The 22213-nt window shown below is 44.4% G+C and overlaps 2 protein-coding genes across 2 annotated transcripts in view; one reads left to right on the top strand and one right to left on the bottom strand.

Annotated features, from left to right (window-relative positions):
• The first annotated feature begins 5833 nt into the window (after positions 1 to 5833).
• Positions 5834 to 13873, top strand: LOC126051527 (saccharopine dehydrogenase-like oxidoreductase). The gene is made up of 9 exons (XM_049830853.1): positions 5834 to 5962; positions 7517 to 7566; positions 9179 to 9309; positions 9855 to 9972; positions 11140 to 11268; positions 11336 to 11392; positions 11934 to 12045; positions 12885 to 12966; positions 13682 to 13873. Exons 1-9 carry the CDS (start codon positions 5845 to 5847, stop codon positions 13785 to 13787), a joined length of 903 nt encoding a protein of 300 aa, XP_049686810.1. The 5' UTR covers positions 5834 to 5844; the 3' UTR covers positions 13788 to 13873.
• A 2305-nt stretch (positions 13874 to 16178) lies between these two features.
• The window catches only part of LOC126051511 (protein ELYS-like), a 45008-nt gene continuing 38973 nt past the window's right edge, over positions 16179 to 22213 (bottom strand). Inside the window, exons 31-33 of the mRNA XM_049830826.1 lie at positions 21373 to 21460; positions 20648 to 20832; positions 16179 to 17964 (exon numbers count right to left, since the gene is read on the bottom strand). Coding sequence (XP_049686783.1) covers positions 16207 to 17964; positions 20648 to 20832; positions 21373 to 21460 — 2031 coding nt within the window. The 3' untranslated portion in view covers positions 16179 to 16206. The remainder of the gene's footprint in view (positions 17965 to 20647; positions 20833 to 21372; positions 21461 to 22213) is intronic.

Genomic DNA, 22213 nt, shown 5'->3' with positions numbered 1-22213 from the left:
GGGGCGCCCCAGGCCAGGCTCCTGCGGCCCGCAAGGAGGAAGCCCCGGGCGAGCAGAGTTGTACCATCCCGTCCACCGCTTGGCAGGCACTGGCATCAGCCGTTAAGCTTCGCAGTCAGAAAGCCGCTAACTTCAAGAAGAGACCCGTTCTCTAATGGCAAGACCGTGGTTGCGCATTGGAAGCAAAAAGAAAGAGCCAGGGCACGGTTCTTTTCCTCTGCCCGAGAACCGGCTGCAACGGGAGTAAATCCGCACCGAACGGGGGTTTGCATGTCCACGCTGCTACGGCGAGCGAGACGGGAAGGAACGAGTTTCCACTGCCGACAGGAGCGCACAGCGGACGGCGCCAGAGGAAAACAGAAACGCGTTCGCAAACGGCATCCCTGCATCGTTCCTGCCGGCACGGAGCTGGGGAGGCCGGTCCGGGAGAACAAAGTGCTCGCTCTTAGGGGAGGAGTAAATCACAAGCAGCCTCCAGCAACCGGGCTGGTACTTTTGCAGACAGAAGGCACTCCGTCACGGGAGCGAAGCTCTCTGCTTACAGCAGCGCTAGGACCCGCTGCGCCACAAGCGCAGAGGGCTGCTGATGGAGCGGGAGCATCCAGCAGCTACGAGAGCTGTGCCGCGAAGCCGGGAGAAGCTGCAGGCGGTGCTCGAGCGGGCGGCCGAGAGGCTGGGTACGGGCCGCGGCGGGGGGGGTCGTGCTGGCGCCGCGCCGCCGCCCGGCCCCCGTGCCCCGGCCCCCTCCGTGGGGAGCCGCCGGCGGGCGGCTGCGAAGGGAAGGGCTGAGGGGGCGACGCGGGGCGAGCCCCCCCCCCGCCGGCGGCGGCGGCGGCGGCGGGGCCCGCGCCGGGGAGGTGGCGGCTCGGCCCGGGGCGGGAAGCGAGGCGGCGGGCGGCGGCGGTGACGGCGGTCTCCGGTGCGCAGGGAAGGCGGCGCTCGGGGCGGAGGTCGGCGTGCTGCTGTGCGACGTGGGCGACGCGGCCTCGCCGGCCGCCGCGGCGAGGCAGACCCGGCTGGTGCTCAACTGCGCGGGCCCGGTGAGTGCGGGGACGCGGGCGGTGCTCCCGCGGCGTCCGCCGGGCGCGGCTGCCGGCAGAGCCCGGGCCGGCGTGTGCCCCTCGGCCGGCGTCCGTGTGCCCCTCGGCCGGCGTGTGCCCCTCGGCCGCCGGCAGCCCCTCGGCCGCCGCTCCCCGGCTGCGTGCGGCTGGGCGCCCCGCTGCGCGGGGCGGGGAGAGCTGCGGCGGCGACCGGGAGCCTCTGCGGCTGGGCTGCGGGGTTTCGGGAGCCGTCCGGAGGAAAGGGCGCTTTTCGAGACGGCCCCAGCAGTGCAGCCGTGTCCTGGGGTCGCCTGCAGACTCCCCGGCACGGCACGATTTCCGCTGGGGGAATTCGCGGGCGGTTCTCGCTGAAGGGCAGCAGGGTTGGGTGGGGGTTTGGCGGCGGTGGGGGTTTTTTGGCTTGTTTTGTGGTTTGGGGGGAGCCTTTCCCAGGCAGCAGAAGAAACTGCTCGGAATAGCGGGGAGGAGTTTTGGGTTGGGCCAAAACGGTTTCAGGGGTGCTAGCGCTGAAAACAAACGGAGCGGGAAAAGAAGCCCACAGAGATGCTCTTCTAAGTTCTTGGCCCCTTTAAAACTCTCGGTGGCGAAACTTCCAGCGCGCTTGGAGGGGATCAAAGTACAAGAGCTTGTTAGAAATAGGAGCGTTCTGTGGATACCAAAGTTGTAGCCCTGACTCTTTCTAAAACAGTCCATTTGCACATTCGTTGGTTGTAAGCGCTCGAGTTCTCGCTGGTTCTAAAATAATTTTAACTCGGCTGTATCTGATGCCGACATCTAGTTTTTCTTGCCCAGCATACCTCACCTCAGACCTGGAAGCTGCCGGAATGCTGTGTGTGAATGCCCCTCCTTAAAAAGCACAGGAAGGAGGTGGCAGTGAAGTCTTTCAGGAGCTAAAAGGCATATGTATTGCTTTAGGCACGTCCAAGCCTCCAGCCAACATAACGATGTTCCAGTTCTTCAGTGGAATTGGACAAATAAAGTAAGATCCAAAGGAACAAAACTAGAATATTTATGATGTTACTGTTTTGATGGAAAACACTTCTGCTACCAGGGAGATACTTACCTCTTGTGAAACTCCAGTGTTTGAACTGTGAAGGAGAGTTAACGTGCTTTACTGAGTATGCCAAGAGTCAGGATCCTGAAAATGAGTTTAAAGGCTTTTTCCATGCCAAGGCACGAGGTCAGGGACTACTGCTATCATTGTGCCTTACGGGGTGAGGTATTTCTTACTCTGCTGTAGGTTTTAATGTCATCCCCTGTTGCAGAAGACATGGAAACTGCTGAGCTTAAGCCTCAGGAAGAACATTAAGGAGAAATGCATTCCAAGAGATACACCTAAACAAGTTTTTACAGGAACCTACTGTTTTAAAAATGTTTAGGTTAACAGCTGTTGTAGCTGAAGTCAAGTTTACACCTTTTCCCTAAGGCTTCATTGGTTCTGTTTATTTTTGTTCCTTTACATGTATGTGTTCTCCAGGGTGTTGTGGGGATTTTTGAAAGAAATTTACTTCTGTTTGAGTAATTTTTATAAAACAGAAAATTGAAGTGTAATGTAATGGACTGTCCAGTGCACAGACCAAAGGTGGAGGACAGAAAGTTTTTAAGTTAAGTAAGTTAACTTGCAGAGTAGAGGAGAGAGAAGAGAACCTTTGTGGACTTTAAAGAACAGATATGATTACAAAGCTCCCCAAAATATTTCAGAGAGTTTTTTTGACTAACCTTTTAGTTGCATTGTACTTAAATAAATCCAAGCAACTGAAACTAGTGCTTCACTTCTTTGCAAGAAATCGGTTTGGATTGACTTGGTTAAGAAGAGGAGGATGGTCTTCCAGCAGAAGTCCAACGAGTAGAATGGAAGCAGTTTGTTTTCTGATTTTGGCATTGTCATGGGCATCAAATAGTTAGATAAGAAAACTGTGCTTCCATTTTCTAGAAAAGGTAGAAAATATACATAACAGTGAACAATGCTAGCAAGGTTCGCTGGTGAAAGAGACTCTATAAAAATACAGACTACAAAGTAGATCAAGATCTTTTTAGTCTGGGAATTCTGTTATGCTTTACTAATTGACTTTTACACTGTCTTGCTTTAAAGTCGAATTTGCGTACACCTTGCAAAATCGTTAAGGTTAAATTACCGTTACCTCATTGCTTTATATCCATAGGTGGTTGTACTAAAAAAACCCAACTGAACAGTCCTTATAGCTTAATAAAATACATCAGCAATTTCTAACCTACAGGGTTTTTTAGAAATCATATATAGCTGTGGTGCTTGCAGTCTGAACACTTCAGATGTTGGTAGTATCTGAGAAGGAAAAAGAAAATCTGACAACTGAAAAACTTAATTTACTTTGAAGTGAAAGTACATCACAAAGTCGAGCAAAATGTGAAAAATAACATAGAGTGAAAATTTTACTTGACTGTAAGATGGTCCAAGCTTTTGTCACTGCTACTCCATTTCTTCCCCCTGAAGTCCTCAGAAATTTTAAGATGGGAAAGATAACCTAAGTTGTGCCCAAACTTTTAAAATGCAAGTTAAATTTAAATTTTCATATTGAAGATTTTCTCCTTTGGATTGTAAAGAGGGGTCCTTCTTTAGATTGTGTTACATTTCACATAGTCTTAGTCCCTTTTTGATACAAGTGTGGGGTGTTTTTCTGAACTAAAGAGATGACGTGTAGAATAATACTGCTGTCTTCAAGGGGAGCTGTACCTCATGGAATCTGTCTATTTTAACTGTAGATCTACTCTATAGCCCCTTCTCTTAAATAATTATAACTGAGACTCCCAGAAATATAAAAATACTTGCCTTCCAAAAGAAGTGTGCTTGGTTCTCTGTCCCAGAGAAAACAACTTGATATTGGAGGTTGCTCTGTCAAGGCTGTGACCGTCCAAGAGTCCTCTTCTGTAATTTCAATCTTGAAAAGCTTATTTTTTTTAGCCAATGCTTATATTTTGATACGTCTCCTAACAGCTGAAGGAAGCCCTAGCAAAGGTTCCACCTAATCACGTTGGAAAACCTTTACTGAAGAAACAACTGGGACCAGCTCACTGGGTCAGTAGTTGCAGGTGTTAGAGCCCGTTTCCCTTTTTCAGGTACATAAAGTATTGATCTTGATTCTGTGTGTAATGTTGCAAGATGATTTTTCTCATCTCTTTCTGAAGATAAGACAATTTCTTGCAGTATTTTACCTATATGTTGGTACAGTAAGTGTTCAGCAACTGACAAGATCTTGGGTTCGTTAATCTGTATGTCCAGATGCAGGCAAAAGTTTTCCAAAATAAAGGAGATTTACGGTGGTGGTGCTGACCTGCATGCTTGTGCAGTAGCTTAAGCCTTCCTCTCCTGCTCCTTGCCAGCACTGTCTGTGTGACCTAGCCTTGCTGAGATGGTGTCACATCCCCTCCTGTGGCTTCTTTCCAGCTAACCTGTGGGTCTCCCCATTGGTTCCTCGTCTCTTTCTGTCCTGCTGGAGTAGCCTGCTTCCTTCATAGCCTCTTCTCCAAGAAGCAGTGAGTGTGCAGGTGGAAGGGGGAGAGGCTGTACACCCAGGTGGCAGAGGCACAATCATCTCCAGCTGGGTTTTGTCACCTGCTCTTCTAGAATGATGGTGCCTGGGTTAGATACTGCTGCTGCACCAGCACAAAGCTATGGCTACTGCTGTGAGACTGCGAGTCTCTCTTGTGTCTCTTGCTTAAGGTTGAAGCTCTTCTGCTCCCAACAGTCGGCTTCCTTCAGTGCTTGTATTGAGGCTGAAAGTGGGCCCTGTTCTAAGTTCTTGGCCCCTTTAAAACTTTCGGTGGCGATACTTGCAGCGCGCTTGGAGGGGATCAAAGTACAAGAGCTGGAAGTTGGGTCGTGACGACGTCTTGGAAATTGGGGGTACTTAAGTAGAGAATATGCTGATAACAGGAGCGCAAAAAGCATACCTTGAGATTAGACACGTTGAGTTGGCCTTGGTGGTCTTACCTTTGGAGAGAAACAGGGTGCAGCAGTCTGTGCAGCAAACTGCATCATCAGTGATGAAGGTTGTTGTGCTGCTCCTTCTCCCGAGCCCCCCAAAACCCACAAGTACTATTACATTTTGGCCCCACGTAGCAAACCCAGTACCCACCAAGGGCTTACTTCTCTTGTGGGTGGCTCTGTCAGATGAAGCACGCTGGGTGAGTTGTGGTGGGTGGGTTTTATTTTTTGTTACGTGGGGTGGTCTTTCCTTCTATAGTGTAGATTCTTTGGAGAGCCTGTGGTAGAAGCTGGTGTTGAAAACGGTGCGAGCCGCATTGACGTCTGTGGAGAACCCCAGGTACGTGACCGTAGAAAAATGCTACCTTCTATCAAAGAGCTGTTAAAGGGGTATTTGTGTAGTATTTTTCCGCTAACGTTGCTGAGCGTGAAGACAAATTTTGCCTCCTGCTCTGCTGGTTTACGATGCATTACTTGTTTTTAAGTACATTAATGTGTATTAGTTGGATAGTTTTCTTACTTGGAGACAAGAGCCTCTCGGGTTCTCTCTGGAAATCCAAAATGCTTGAGTTCTGCTTCGAGTCTGGGTTGTGATTCTACATGGGAATTTTGTGCAGGCCACCTTTCTTTGCACTGCTGTGATACTTTCATGCCGTAAAACAGGAGTAGCATGTATCTGTCTTAAAGATGCTTGTAAGTGTTTTGAAGTATGCGGGGTGCTGTGATAAGACAGTAAAGCGCTGATGGCTCATATTGGGTGTGGCCGAGTACAGAGTTCTGCTTAAAATACTTGTTCTGACTGTGTTTTAGTTTCTGGAAGGAATGTGCCCGAAATACAACGAAAAAGCTGCGGAAAAGGGAGCGTATGTCATTGGAAGCTGTGGCTTTGACTCTATACCAGCTGATATGGGAGTACTGTACACCAGAGACAAGTTGAAAGGTGACTTATTTAAGTGTGACCTTATGCGGAAAAAGAAGTGCAGACCATGCTTTCATCTGGCTTCCCAAAGCAGCAATGCTTATGTGGAGACTCCTTCAGTCTCTCTTTTTGCCTGCCTTTACCAGCTGATCAGTTTCGACCAAACCTGGTAAATAAAAATTGAGAAGTAAATCATATTCCCATTAGCTTGGAGAAGATTGGTCATTAGGTGAAGGAGGGATTCAAGGTAATGCTGCTCGCTGAGAGAACAGAACCTGCAGCTGTCAGCAGCAGGCTGTTGAGCCAGGCTGTGGACATCCCTAGGCAAGGCTCAGCGCACTGCCCCTTGTGCAGTGCGGATCTTGTAGGGAAAAGACAGTGGGGACAGGAAGGCTGCGGGAGAGGGATTGGAAATTAGTGGGTGATCCGGTTTCCTAGGTTTTCTTTCTCTACTGGAAGCCCTGAGAAGCCATTGTCTGAGTGTAAGTAGACAGCCAGTGCCGTGCCGTGCCTTTGTCTTAAAGAGCAGCCAGACAGTAACTGAAAGAGGATAAATATATTTGAGGGAAGATGCGAGATGATTCCATTCTGTGCAAATAGTACTTGCTCCCAATCTCAAATGCGGATACTTCGTTCGTCAGGTCTGACTTGCAGTCGGAAGGGCTGATGAAAGCATCCGAATGTTTTGCTTTTATGTACCGTTAGAAGTGCTATGAAGTGGGATTGCTTTACGTTGGAGCGTGTCATCAGCTTTCAGTTTAATAAAACTCAATCTGGATCTGATTGAAGGGAGAGGAGAGGCGTGGAAATGAGGATCTGGTTGTTCGCGGGGTTATAATTTGATGTCTGATACTTGATTTGAATAAAGATGTCTTTTATATCTTCCTGTTTGGCCTTTAGGGTATTACCAGCTGTCTGTCCAGTTGCTTGCTATATTGACATTTGCCCCCACAAGTACAGTCTTAATGCTCTCAGAAGGAACTGAGCAAAGCAAAACAAAGCGGAATTTGGAGGAGTTGTTTTGTTTTGCTATTCATCACAACTAAGCATGCTTTGCAAAACACAAGCTATGCTAAACTTAAAGGTTTTAGGCTATCTTGTGTGTTTGGAGGTTTGGGGGAGGGGGTTGGGGGGGTGGTTTGTTTGGTTTGGGTTTTTTTGTAGTTAAGGTCTACCAAAATCTGTAAGTCCATCTCAGTTTTCACAGCCTACATCATCCTTAATTTTGAAACTTGGAGGAAAACTGAATATGGCTCTTAATATTCCTTTCCTTTTTTTTTTTTGGTGTGGATTATTTTTATTATGTCATTAAGTAGATAAGACAAATGAAAAATGTAGTGAGTAAAGCTAATATTGGTGACCCTTCTTGAAGTACTTTACGTAAGAAGTTTGATACTTGCTAACTAAAAGAGCTGTGGAACTTAATCATAGTTTATTTTACTTTGAGGTAAAGATGTGACTCTGCCTTTTCAACTAACAGTGTCAGTGGCCTGCTGTTTGAGTCTACCAGAGTGTACTCTGGCTTTGTGAACTAATGACTGTATATGCCAAGTCATGTTTTCTCCTCCCTTAAAGGTACCTTAACTGCTGTTGAAAGTTTCCTGAAGGTGAAATCTGGGCCTGAGGTTGGTTGGTTTACGCCTTCTTGGAAACTGAGAGGTATTTGTGGTGACTTCACTGTAGCCCATTAGAATAACTGTTGTTACATTAATTCAGACCAAGGAACAAGCTGGCAGGTCTTTGGTGATGGCTCTAAGAACTTTAGGAGCTAACAGAAGTATGCCGAGCAAACACGCTTTTGTAAGGTTCATTTGCATAGGCTGTCTACCTAAAGTTTGCTGTGTTAAGCCATTTCAGGAAATAATATTTGCAGAGATGTCGGAAGGATTCATACATAAGTAAACTGTAACAGATACATAGTGTGTTGCCAGTAATCCTAGTGTTTGGCTGTTTGGTGGGTTTTTTTGCTTGCTTGTTTGTTTGTTTTGTTCGGGGGGTATGTTTCAAGGTACATGTATTAGCATTACATGCATTAAAGTATGTAATAATTGCAACAAGGTGTGATAATTGTAAGGTCATTATTGAAATACTGCAACGATGACCCAAACCAAGACAGTGTTGGTGCCCAGCAATGGAACATACTGCTTCTCCTGTCCTGTCCTGAGCACCCATATTGCCAGATGGGGCCCAAGTCATAGCCTGTTCTTATGAGCATTGGGAGGAGAGGAGGAAGTGCGTGGATTGGGAGAGTAATATCTGTCTGTTAAAGGACAGGGAATAGTAGTTAATGAGAGTGTATAAATCTGTATGTTGGGTATAAAGGTGGTTTAAGTATGTAGGATAAGTTGTAAGTGCTGGTAAGAAGGGATTTAGTAACGAGAATTAAATACAATGGGGCAGTTTTTTATATATATAGAAAAATAAATATAAAATCTTCTCTGTATTAACTTCCGTGGGACCTGAGCATGACACAAATGGTATGGCGTAAGGGGTGGAGATTGCATTGGGTCTGGCTGAGATGGAGTTAATTTTCCCCGTAGCAGCCCTCATCGTGCTGTGCTCTGTACTGGTGCTAGAAAGGTGCTGATAACACACCAGCGTTCTGGCTGCTGCTAAGCAGTGCTCGCACAGCATCAAGGCTGGCTCTCCAATATTTCCCCCCGCCCTCACCCAGTAGTCTGGGGGTGGGCAAGATTCTGGGAGGGGACACAGCCAGGGTAGTGACCCAAACTGACGAAAGGCGTATTCCGTACCATATGATGTCTGCTCGGTGATAAAAGCTACGAGAAAGGAGGAGGGGTGGGGGGCATGTGTTAGTACAAGGTTTGCCTCCTGGAGCAACTGCTCTGTGTCCTGAAGCCCTGCTTCCCGGGAAGTGGCTGGACATCGCCTGCTGATGGGAAGTAGAGAATAAAGCTTTTGTTTTCCTTTGCTTCTGCATGCGGCCTTTGCTTTTGCTTTAGTAAACCGCCTTGATCTTGACCTATGAGGGGTTTTTTCCCATATGATTTTCTCCTCTCCCTGTCCTACTGAGGAGGGAAGTGATAGAGCGGCTTGGTGGGCACCTGGCATTCAGCCAAGGTCAATCCACCGCATTTCAATGTACTTTTATGCGTGTAATCGTAATACATCTATGTAATAATGTGTAATATATGTAATAATTGTAAGGTCATTATTAAAATAATACATGAAACCTTCAGATGCTGAATTAACTACGGTTTCATGGTATGTTGCCAGGGCTCTTGTGCACATGATGGGACCTGGAAGTCAGCGGTTTATGGCCTTGCGGATCAAGACAACCTGAGGAAGCTTCGAAAAAAGATAGGATATGCCCCTGTTCCAGTAGTTGGTGCAAAACTTAAAAGCAGGTATAAGAAGCGTAAGACGTGAAACACGCTGTCTTCTAACAGCTCCAGTATTTACTATATAGGTTGGCAACATATTGCTTTCCTAAATACTAAAAAGATGCATTTAGGACTTCAGTGTAATATGAACGGATGGATACTCATCTAGTAGAATTGAAGATAAGCTCAGTTTTACTGATTTCTTCCTATTTTACTGAAAAAAAAGAGAACATGTCCCAGCATTTACGGGCTCTCAAAGTTAACTTGTTCTAAGAGACTTTTGTTGACATGGCAAACTTTTGTGTTTGATTTCAGAAGCGATTGGTAGGAGGAAAAAAGAAATGTGAGGAGAGTATTATTTTGATTATCAAATTCATCCTCGCTGTAGTGCGTGGGATTTTGAGTTGAGCCAGGGATAAATTTGGAATGGTTTGCTTTCAGTGGAAGGAGGTGAAGTCATAGAAATGCTTGAGGAAAAAGCCAGTATGGGTAGGGCTGTTATGATCTGTTTCTTTCAGCACGCGTGAACATGTGAACATTTCTTCTGACTTTCTTTTTTCCATTGGCAGAGGACTGGTGTTTTACAATCAGGAATTCAAAGAGTACTCCATTCGATTCATGGGATCTGATGGTTCCGTTGTGAAACGGTCTCAGTGTTACTTGCACACAGAGTTGCAGGAAACACCTGTAAGTTACTGGTTTTGGTATACTATGTCCTTAGTAGCATTTTCAGCGCATCTTTCCTTTATGTGATAACTGTTCTTAGTGCAGATCTGCGTAGTAGGGCTTCTGCAGTTAGGTAAATAGTAACGAACTGCGATGTGCTTCTGCTTCTGTAAAGAAGGAGGCTGGTGCTGTTGGTCTCCTTTGCAAGCTGTTTGACCTGATGTGGTCCAGGTTCTTCTGGGTGCACGGGCCTCTTTCATACTACTCGATGCTCTGCCTGATGAGCTTGCTTATTGCTGCTAGCATAATAGATACGAGAGTCTCTCGTAGGGTTCTTATGCTATCTGATTTCTGGGCCTGTATTTGTAGGGAATGGAAGCCTTGAGTCACGGAAATATTTGAAAGGTAGGCTTCCTTATTTTGGGGAATGATGAATACGTTAAATTCTGTTCCTGTGCAGAGGCTTTTCTTGTTTTAATCAGTGGAGCTTCTAAAAGCATTGTAATTGTAGTCTGTGCAACTATGGTCAGGTCAGGTCAGTGTAGTAAACATTCTGATAAAGAATTCGTATGCTGCTCATTTGTATCTGGAGACGTCTTTGATGCTTGGGTCTCTGGCGTGCAGAGTAAAGGCAAGGTGAAGCGGTGGTCGTGTTTAGTTTTTGTTTTCCATGGTTTCCTGAGAGGAGACCAGCCCCAACAATGTATAGAACAGCTGTGCAGAATCACAGGCATCAGTTAAGAGATGAAGGTGAGACAGTGCTCTGAAAATATACTTGGAAACTACTCATGAGAAAGGCTTCCCATTGCTATTCCAAAATTCTAAAGGAAGGCGTCAGTTTGTCTTAAACTAAAGCAGTAAGGGGAGGAAAGGAAGATCTTGGGAAAGCAGCCTGGAATTGGATACCAAAATGCACCTTTCTTTAAAGTGTTCCGCTCTTGTTTACCATGCTCGCTCCCTCGCCATTCTGTAGTTACACTGTCTTCTCATAATGAATTACAAAGCGAAGCATTATTCAAAGAGTTGTTTAGAACTAAGACAATTGTCTAAGGCCCGATTTAAACAGCTATCTATTGTATCAAGCAATTGCATCCTAATGTGGGGGTAGATTCATTTTTACAAATGAACTGATGCAAAAATTTAATGTAATTCTATCACTGGAACCGTGGAAACATGGTTTTGCCTCAGGTGCAGTATAGCGCTTATGCGAACATAGGTGGTCTTGGCTCTGTTATCAAGCTGATGTTTGCCGGCATTTTATTTCTTCTTCTTGTGAAGTTTAGCTTTGGAAGAAAACTTCTGTCAAAAGAATTAAGTGTTTGGATATTTTTTTGCCCTCTAGTTTACTGTTGTTTGGTTGGTTTTTTCCCCTGTTCTTATATAGTACCCGGAATTTTTCTCTGCGGGATTCTTCACAAAGAAAGGACCAACCCAGACACAGGTAGCTGACTGTTTTCCATCACAATTATTGAATAGATTTGTTATGATAATGGTGGAATAGTAATCTAGAGTCAGCTGCTTAGTCCCAAAGAAATAATTTCTAAATGCACATTGTGTGTGCCTGTTCAGTTAGCTTTGAATATTTAAATCATCATGCCTTCTGCTATTAGACATCAGAGTATGTGCAACTCATACCAGGAGAAAATGGGTCATGTTGCTGGGTCTGATGTATTTACAGGGATGGCTCACAGCACTCACATCTGTCAACGGTGATGACAGGGGGAGACTGAGTAGTACAAACCCAGGACTGAAAGCCCTGAGAGAATAAATGGACTTTAGGACAGTAACAGTTCCAACAAAGGGGAAGTGATTACAAATTTAGATGAGATTGTACCTTTTAAGCAATAACTCCCAATAACTCTTCTCATATTTACATAGATGATAGTATTTGTGGCATAATAGACACCTGTATTTACTACTTGTGCTTGCCTGATAGAAGTGAGTTACTGTTTTGGTGGCCACGTTTGTCTTGTCCACTACAGATGGATGGAACCTCTTTTACAATGACTTTTTTTGGCGAGGGTTACAGTGAGGGGCAAGACCCCCAGTATGGCAAACCAAATGTCAAGATCTGCACTGAAGTGAAAGGACCAGGTATGTATGTCAGTAGCAGCTTACTGCTTTTGCCTTACATTCCCTACTCAAAAAGAAGTTTATGGTTCCACTGCTACTCACCCTTGAGGAGCGCTTGCAGCATGGACAAAGTCAGCAGCCTTTACAGAGTATTACCTTGGATAGTAGCATTCACAGCCACTTCATTTGCTGCCTTGTCATTCGCTTTCCTTCTGACTTTCCCTGTTCCAATTTTTCATTTTTGCAGAGTAGAGCAGTTAAAGGGAGAGTGCTTTAAGGTTAGTTTTCAGTTGTTGCAGCCTGGACTTACTACTTGTTTATTTCCAGTCCCCTGTGAGTGAACTTAAGCAGATCTGGCATAGTATCATTTCTAGCCATAACATACCTGTGTTCAGGTCATTCCTTTGAGGGGAGGTGACACCTGAAGTCAAGTTTGGAGACAGCAAGAATGTGCATTCAGAAAGGAGTTAATGAAGCATAGCTTCTTTAAATAACTGCTGAATGCAACAGTCTCACAGCAAAAGTCTGAATTTAAGCACAGAATGGGGAAAGCTCTTGCTGTAATGGAGAGCCCTCTCTCACCTGTGAGGTGATCGCTCATGCTTGTTGTGTGGTTATAGGCCTGTAGTTGAAGCAGTATTTGTCCAGATTAGATCTTAAGGACTTCACCAGCTACTTGGGATGGTTACAAGGTAAAAAAGCTGTTCTTAAATGGGGAAGGCTGTTTTTGTTGCCAAAGAGATTATTCTTCAGCACGCTGTGGGTAAGAGCGAGATTACATTCTACATTTCAACACGCTGTACATTGTTTGTTTGGGGTTTTTTGTTTTGGGTTTTTTTGTTTGTTTGTTTGTTTGTCAGAGCCTGGCTATGTTGCTACACCAATTGCAATGGTTCAAGCAGCTGTATCTCTTCTGGAGGATGCAGCTTGTCTGCCTAAACGGTAAGTACTTTCCCATGCAGAACAGCTTGATCTCCCCTAAAACTACTATATGTGTATGTTTCTCTTGGTAACTACAGATCTCATAACCCTGTGGATTTTTGTCTTGCCTCACCCAAATGGCTGTGCAAGGGAGATAACTTCACACACTTTGCTTTTGCTTTATTAAACCACCTTGATCTTGACCTATGAGGGGTTTTTTTCCATAGGATTTTCTCCTCTCCCTGTCCTACTGAGGAGGGAAGTGATAGAGCGGCTTGGTGGGCACCTGGCATTCAGCCAAGGTCAGTCCACCGCATTTCAGTATACTTCTATGCGTGTAATCGTAATACACCTATGTAATAACGTGTAATATATGTAATAATTGTAAGGTCATTATAAAAATAATACGTGAAACCTTCAGATACTGATTCACAGCCATTTACTCTTCATCTGCCTTTCAGTTTGAAAAGATGTAGTCATACGTCTTTAGAAATGCTTTTGCTGCATCTGTTGCATCAGTGTCTGCATTTCCAGTTAATGGAATGGTTTCTCTTGAGTTTGCTGGCTGCAGAAACAAACCTATGAATATAACCAGCTTGCTAAATTCTGCACACGCTCTCCTGTGGGAGAGAGTGGCTTTTTCTTTCTCAGGCAGTGAAATACATCCTTGACTTAAAAAAGGTCTTACTCACTCACTGTACCACTACTGTTTTTCTCTTTTGATTTTCATTAACAGGGGTGGTGTATATTCTCCAGGAGCTGCTTTCTCCAAAACAAAACTGATCGATCGCCTCAACAAACGTGGTGTTGAGTTCTCTGTTATTAGCAAGCCTGAACTCTGAAGTCAAAACATAACTGTATGAACTAACCCCTTTCCTGGGTCTAACTCCAATAAAACTCATTTGGCTGTAAAAGCCTAATCATAAAATGGTTTCAGTGTGCTATTGTTTACAGCAGAAACAGAAGAAAAATGGAGTTAAAAGTTACAGTACTATTTGCTATAGCGAGCAAGCCCATGAAGGGGCTTGAGTTTTAGTTCCCAAGCATATTAAATCAGTGACTTATTGGGTACTAGTTCTAGAATTTTCTTTGATCTCTTCTAGCTAAATTTTAAGCTACTACTTAAGAGAACCACTATGGCATCTGCTTCACAACCAGCCACAGCCTTCTTGCTTGGCCCCAGTCTGCAACTATTAAAAGCAGGCAGGCCCTGGATAACAAGTGCCTTAGCAGATGAAACAACTAGTTACTCCTCATGCCTGTTTGGGAGGGGCGCTATTGCTTTGTGGTGTTCTTGCTTTCAAAGCCCTAGTGCCCATAGTGAAATAAAAGAGTAGTTGTTGTTTCTCAGAGCTTAAGGAACGGTTTTGTCTCTTTTTTCCCCCTGGGTTATTATAGAGACCAGGTGACTCTGTACTGTTGTCATAAGGTATTTTGACTTTCATTCTTACTAGCTTGCCTGTAGTGACTTGCACTAAAATAGAAGAGAAAGCATAAGGAGTAGGGTTTGTCAATGAGACCGTCATCAGCAACACGGCAGTTCTTCTCCCCATGGTGGCCAGCGGTGCCAGGGCTGGGAGGCCTGAGTGGCCCTACAAGCTGGTGGTGGTTCAGGGTTTTTCTGGGTGGGGTGTTTGGTGGTGGTGGTTGTTGGGTTTTTTTTTTTGTTGTAGCTAAGGTCTACCAAAACCTGTTAAGTCCATCTCAGTTTTCACAGTCTACATCGTTCTTTATTTTGAAACGTGGAGGAAAACGGAATATGGCTCTTAATAGTATTTTCCTTTTGGTTGATTACTTGCATTATGTCATTAACTAGATAAGACAAATGAAAACTGTAATGAGTAAAGCTAATATTGGTGACCCTTACTGAAGTACTTTACATAAGAAATTTTCCTCCTAAAGTTCTGAAAATTACTCTTTTGAGATAGAAAAATCTCTTCATCTCCCACAGCTGCATCACATTCACCATCTCTATTACCAGGCAAATCCCATGCAACTGTTGCTCTGTAGTATCACAGCTGTATTGAAGATTGAGATCACAACTATTCTGTTCAGGTAGGCAAAGCCAAAGAGAACAGCACCAAGAAGATTGGTCAGTTATGTCCTTACATGAGAAGAGTCTGATGGCAGTGAATGGAAAGACCGTTTAAGACAAGTAGAATTCCTACAAAAAGCCATCACTGAATTTGACAGAGACTGAGATCGCTTAACTGGCATCACTTACGTTGTCATTCCCTTAAATGGATTAAGAAACATACACATTCTTGCTTGTGGGCATGCAAGTCAAACTCCACAGAGCCATTGAGCACTTAAATAATGAGACGGTTAAGCTACAAATTGCATCTCTAAGGGCTTAAGTATATTGAGAAGTCCAATGTTAACTTACTTTGTTCCCTGCAATAAACACGAGTGTATTTCAGAAAGCTATGGGACAATGTGCGTACTGCAGTTAACTTAGAACTAAACTTCCCCTCTTCAAGACTGTTCCCAACGTCCTGCTTCCAGAAGGATTCTACATATGTTTGTGCTGTTGGTGCTCATAGAAATCGCACACCTACCTCCTCACCTTTCTCTCTCTGTGTATTGAAGTTGCAGTCGTAGTACCAAAATACAAGCAATCAGTCATTCACTAAGAATTCACGATTTAGGCTGGATTGAAACCAAGTTCAACAGCAACGCGCACCACACCAATGACTGCTGTGGGATAAGCCTGCTCTTGGACCTTGCCAGGTCAGAGTCACAGCCAAGGAGTGAGTGACCTGAACGAACAAGCCACATCAGTGACTGTAACTTGCATTTTTCCCTCTGCCTCACAGATTGGTCATCCACACAGCACAGTGCATTGGAAAATGCATTGCATTTTAGGAACAGCTTTAATTCAAAAGGAACCGCGGTACATTTATCTCCAGGCTTATCAAAGAGACTCATGATCTTGACTGCTTTGGTGAAAAAAAGCATTCCTGGAATGGAAACCTGGAAGTTTTGCATAGAAGACAAAAGTACAAACAGAATAGGAAACAAATGCTGTCTTATTACTTGAAATCCTATTCTCTCTTCATATTTTCAGATTGGCCTAGACTAATAGGTTACAAGCATTGCCTAACAACTCACAAGAAACTATGGGCCGGTTTCTGCCTGTAGCTTGTTTTTTTCCCCACCAGAAATCAACACCTAGGCTATTTCTGATTAGTTACATGGGAACCGATGAATTTCCAGCAAATAAATGTATTGCACTGACAACCCTGAGAGTTATCTGCGCCTTTATTTACACACTAGGCATGTTCTTGTAATACGATCCATTACAGATCTTATTATTGCAGCACATTTTGATGGGTTTCTCTCTTCTAGCATCAAAGGACTGCCAGCAGGTCCTTGGGGGAAGGCCTCCTCCCCTGTGCTCTCCTCCAATACTAATCGTCTCTTTCTGCCCCGACGTCCTGTTCCTACTGTAGTCCTGGGTGTGCTTGATTCCTCGTTTGGCTGGGCAGCTCTTTGCTCAGGAGCATCCGTTTTTTCTAGTTTAGCATGTGGGACTCCTCTTATTCTTCTCTCAGGAGTATCAAGGATTCCCACTTTCCCACCTGCACACATGTCTTCCTGAGCAGAGAGAGATTCTGTGTCTGCCAGGAGATTTTGTGCCTGCTTCCTGGCCCTTCTTCCCGGAGTGACGGGAAGTTTGAATTCTGTTTGAGGAAGCGATGATTTAGACAGATCAAGGTCAGAATTTTCTGAATCTTCTGATGAACTCATCTTTCTTCTTCTGCCTCTTTTAGCTGGCACCGGTAAAAGGTGTTGCGCACTAGGCTGCACCTCTTGATCCTTGACAATATTTTGCATAAATTGTAAATTAACGCTTTTCAGTTTTCTTGTACTTCTGCTGGGACTGACTGACGTTTTTATCTTATGACCAGTGTCAATCTGGCCAGTGTCTTGACCTCCTGCTGAACTTTTCCCTCCTCTAGTCCTTTGGGAAGTAGCAGAAGCGATAATGCTACCTTCAGCAAGAGAAGTTTCCTCATTAGCCTCTCCCAAGAGTTCAGCTGCAGCTTCCTTCGCTCTCCTTAATCTTCTTCTTGGAGTAGCGGCTACGGACTGTGTAGGGAGGGACAATGTTTGTCCATCAGAAAGACTGCTTTCTACTTTTTCTGCAGTACTTGGTTTAGGCTTCCTGCCTTTCCTAGGAGTAACAGGTATCACAAGCATTTGCTCCTCTTGAGCATTTTCTTCTGTTTGAAGACTAGAAGTCTCAGGCGCTTCTTTTGTTTGCCTGGTATTTCTCCTAGGAGACAGTGCAAACAGACCTGGTTTGCCTGTCTTCAGTAGCTGCTGAGTGCCTGCCGATGGAGCACTTAGACTTCTACTCAGCTGTCCCCTTGTACGTGTTCTAGGAGCGATGCCGTGCTCTACTTGACGTACGCTGGTTTCGTCTTCCACTCCTTCTGGCACAGTTCTTAAGGGAGCTTTTGCCTTCTGGAATCCAGTTACCTTTTTACCTGTGGTTTCATGAATAGATTGTTCTACAACTTCAGGTGTAAACTCTTCACTTCTTGTGTCTTTGATTGCATCCAGTAAGTTCTCAGCAATAGCTGCCTTAATGGGTTCAGGCACATACGGGAGCGACTCTGCCATATTTTGAGATGCCTGATCACTAGTTACAGTGGACACCGAGTTGGTAACATGTTCTTGGGTTTCAGTATTTCCTAAACTGTTGACAGGTTTTTCCTCTGTTGTTGTGCCAGCTGCTTTAGAAGCATCTACTAATGTAGGGTCTCCCACCTCTGCTTCACCTTCTTCTCCTTCCAAGACTAAAGTAGAATTACTCTGAGATGGAAAAAGCTCTCCATCTCCCTCAGCTGCATCACATTCACCATCTCTGTTATCAGGCAAATGACACGCAAGCTGTTGCTCTGTCGTATCATAGCTGTACTGAAGATTGCCTGAGGGATGTAGTTCACTATATGGTGATGTTTCAGGTGCTGCTTCCGAGGCTTGTGCCTTAACCGCACCATCTTCAATAACCTGAAGTTAAAAAATGTCTCTTAATGCATTATCAGTTACCAAACAGACTAACTTCAGGCTGAGCTAGATGAAGCTGAGGACAGTGAAATGCTGCTTTTCCTTTCAGATCGCCACCAAACGTAAAGTTAGAAACATACAAGGTACTCTCTACTACAGATAAAAGTTTATGCGTCTAAGGGACAGAGAACAGAGTATTCCGTGTATACAATCACATGCTCCATTTCTGATACTTCTGTTCCTGACTAACGATTTGCCACCCCCCGTGAACAAAGTGAGCAGTTTTACAATACAAGCTGTATACCCAGCTGGCAGCAATCATCACATTGCAGTACTTTCCGGACTGACTACAAATCCACACAGAGTGACCGACTCTGCATCTAACGAACGGGGCAAAGTACAACGATGTCCCCCAAGCTTAAAGTTTCGGTCATCATAGTTGTCACCGCAACACTTGTAGTCAAACTGGCCAGGTATCACATTGCACAACTCAACACCGCACTTTAAGGAATCACTTGGATTGCAGGAGACAACACATAGATTCTAAATACCTCCCTCTCAGCCTTTGTAGCTCCCCATACTGAGCAATTATTCTCTCCTGCTAGAGCCACATGAGACACTCAAGCTTTTATGTTGAGAACAAAAAAGTTGCTAAAGCATCATCTTTTATCGTATTCTTAAACAGTTGTTCAACCCTAAACAAGACCCGAACGACATGCAGGAGACCTCGCATAGGACCATGCTGGTTTCAGCAGCCCAAGGATATGCAAATTTTCAAAGTCCTCAAACACTATTGTAATTAGCCTGGCAGAGAAGGGGAAGATGCGGGCAGATTTCTCCTCCCTAGGCTGGCTCCCCAAGGAGAAAAGGTAAACAGTGTAATCATTAACAGTCTCCAGGCGATGGCACCCCAAGTACGGAGATGCCCCCCATAGGCGGGCTCGCCGAGGAAAAAAGCTAAAAGCTGTAATTACTAATAGTTGCTGATGGATGGCTCCCGAAGTACGAAGGTGACGGCAATACCGAGTACAAGTACCAGACTAGTTTCACGACCACCAGCAACTCTACCCTGTCATAAGCCGGCGTTACAAAGTACAACAACAGGGCAACTCCAGCCCGGTTCCCACCGGCCATTAACAGCACGGCAGGGAGCACAGACCGCAAGCGAGGTATTAGCGCAAATTTGAGAACAAGTGCATGTAGTTGTGCAACACGCATCTAGCAACGTGCCACGCTTCAAAGCTAAATTCGAGAAACACTAGTCATAGAATTGTAGAATTGTAGAATCATTTAGGTTGGAAAAGACCTTCAAGATCATCGAGTCCAACCATTAACCATGCCCACTAAACCATGTCCTGAAGTACCCTGTCCACTCGCTTTTTGAATATCTCCAGGGATGGTGACTCAACCACTTCCCTGGGCAGCACATTTCAATGTTTGACAACCCTCTCAGTCTGCATAAACTTTCCTTTTATGCTTATAAATCTACGACCAAGACAGTAGGAAGTAGTTTGTCCTAAATTCAGTGAAGGTAGACAAGCCAAAAAGACACCTTTACGTATAGCTCAGTAAGAACCAGTCGTAACGAAAGCAGGAAAACCTTCACTCTACTGCTACAGGAATGACTGCAGCAGCTTTGTGACCGTCTCACATGCCGGCTCCCTTCTTCCCATCACAAATTTTCCATTTACTCCCATAAGTGCGTGATTTATGTATTCCCAAGTCTATAATCATCTTCTCTAGAGCATTGTCCTAAACCCCAAAGCCGAGACGAGCTACGCAAGCGACTGCCTATTCAACTTCATCTGAAATCTGGGACACCGAAAAGCATCTTCTGTTGCTTGAGACCAATCTAGTTGTGCTACGCCTACCTTTCGGTTTGTATTTCACTCTAACTATTACTAATTCCTGTGAGTACAACCCCACAGGAAATCGACAGCATACTCTATATGCTACTTAGAGGACATCCACAACGAATCCAAATCACTCCTCGGCCCCAGCAGAAGTGAGAACAATGGGGACAACCTGCGACAACTGAGGAATCTCTGGCTCTGATTTTCAGCCCTTGTGAACAACCTTTTAAAATTCATATTTTACAAAGTTGAGATGTTAAAACCCCCACATTTTCACACACACACAAAAAGAGTTTTAGGTAGCTGGAAATATCTTGACACTGAAATTAACTCATTACTGGGAATTCTCTTTATGTTAATAAGGAACAAATAGCAAAGGACCTAAGCACCCAAATCATTCTGAAAATGAGTTTGGTTCCCACGTCATTTTGTCATTTGGTAAACGGCCTCCGGTATTGAAACGCTGCGCTCCCCAGCTTTTCTTCTGGTCTTTAACATTAAAACTATTTCTTTTTTTAAGTCAAATAAGAAACATTTACAGTCTAGCAAACCAAATGAAGGCACGGTGATTTTAAAGAATATTTAGGTGGGTTTTGGCACTCCTACAGCTCTCAAAGGCCCAAGTCTTGGCAGGTTCTATTCTGTGTTCTAGGTACAGCAAATGCATAGGAGAAAAACCTATCTGCCCTTACCCAACGAGGTTTGGACTTGTGTTACCCAGCTAAAGAAACTGAGACGGTTTTGCGTGCCTTCTAATTGTCAGTTAGACAGGACTGTCCTCAATTTGCAAGGTGTTTTCTCTTTTGTAGAAAATGGGAAAATAGTTTACTTACATTAATTTCCTCAGTTTTAGGAAGATTGTTACAAACAGTTACCTCTTCCTGTGGAAAAGGAACGTTTCCTTCATCTTCAGCTGCTTCTGGGTTACGTTCTTCAGGTAAATCCACACACTTCCCCTCAAGGCAATTTTCTGCATGAGTACTGACCACATCCTCGCTGTCAAGGGTACGTATCACAGCTGGAAGAGATTTATATGATTTTAACTTAACTGCTCTACAAATGAGATGCGTTTAAGCAACAGGAAGTAACAGAGGGAGCAGGAGCCAAGAATACAGTTCTCCATCCTGCCACATACATCGGGCTTTCCCCAAACGCTAGAAACCAGAACCATCTACCTGGTAGCTAGTTATTCTTCACAGCCGGAATAGTGAGGGATGCATCATCTTTCAAAATAGTAACTCAAGCAGCAGATCCCATAGCACACAAATTAGTAGTGGTGTACAACACCGAAATAAACACTGATCTCTCCTTCTAATATTTTACATTCTACCAGTGTTCTCAGTACCTTTATCCAGAACAGGAACATTGGCTATGCATTTTCTACAAGGACTTTCTCTGAGGAGGGTATTCTTCCCTCTACGGTTTAATGAAAGGTAGCAGTAACATGCTAGTACTACTTCAGTCTGAGACGCCTGTAGCGCTATGGCAAACTGCACGTTTTACTTGAGGCGTTCAGCTACCTTAACTCACATAACATCTCCCACATACTGTTACGTACATTCACCCTCTGCCTGCAGGGATTCAGAAAGCTGTGGGTTTGTTGCAGCTGGTATGGCTTTTTCTGCTGATGAAGAGGACATTTTGGACTCCTGCTGGTTTGCTTCACTGCATGAACAGAAAGAGAGAAATCCATCATAAAGCTTCAAAACAATCCTTGAAGAGCTTTACAAATTACTTTCTCACTGTAAAGTCTTCAAGTTTCCAAACAGAAAAAAAATTAAGAAAAATTAGAAATTCCTTTACCAACACATCGACATTCAATTCCCGACTCATCTTGTGCAACGAATCAAGTACTTAACATTCTTCCCAGCTATCTCACACTGGATAATAACATAACAACAGAGTTGTATTAAAGAATAATATATTATTTGTCTTCTGTAGAAAGAGTGCAGCTGCCATACTCGAGGTCTAGAAGCAACTGAACAAAAGTGTGTGCCACTGTAAGTTACCACGTGAAATTAAGGGTTATTTCATCGCTAACGTCTCTCACTAAGCAGTTGCAGCTTTTCAAGTACCTGGTGAGAAAACTGCTTCCCTTTCCAGAAACAAATAGATGCTAATTGACCACACACAGAAAATAGAAATTAAGTGTATAAAATACTGCCAGAAAGTATTCAAGCCGCACAATAAACCCACTAAAGTTACAGGAATCTCAGGTGTAATTTTCACCGACATAACATTCCGACAAAAGCAGGGCTTCTCTTCACAGTATCTGCTTAGTAGCCCCCTCAAACTGTAGAAAGGTGCGTACAGCCTGCTGAATGAAGTCCTCAGCCCACTACTTTGGGGTCTGCAATGATTTGAGAAAAAAGGCTCAAAGTGACAGCTCGTCAATTTCA

The sequence above is a fragment of the Accipiter gentilis genome, chromosome 28, assembly GCF_929443795.1.
Source record: "Accipiter gentilis chromosome 28, bAccGen1.1, whole genome shotgun sequence".
Classification (NCBI taxonomy): domain Eukaryota; kingdom Metazoa; phylum Chordata; class Aves; order Accipitriformes; family Accipitridae; genus Astur; species Astur gentilis.
The sequence above is the reverse complement of the archived record's forward strand: the minus strand, read 5'-3'. Positions and strand labels throughout refer to the sequence as shown.

Coding starts and splice junctions, on each gene's coding strand:
- LOC126051527 (XM_049830853.1), top strand. CDS start 5,845: ATGTGCCCGAAATACAACGAAAAAGCTGCGGAAAAGGGAGCGTATGTC. Junction 9,310..9,854: donor GGTGCAAAACTTAAAAGCAG/GTATAAGAAGCG, acceptor TTCCATTGGCAG/AGGACTGGTGTTTTACAATC. Junction 11,393..11,933: donor AAGGACCAACCCAGACACAG/GTAGCTGACTGT, acceptor TGTCCACTACAG/ATGGATGGAACCTCTTTTAC.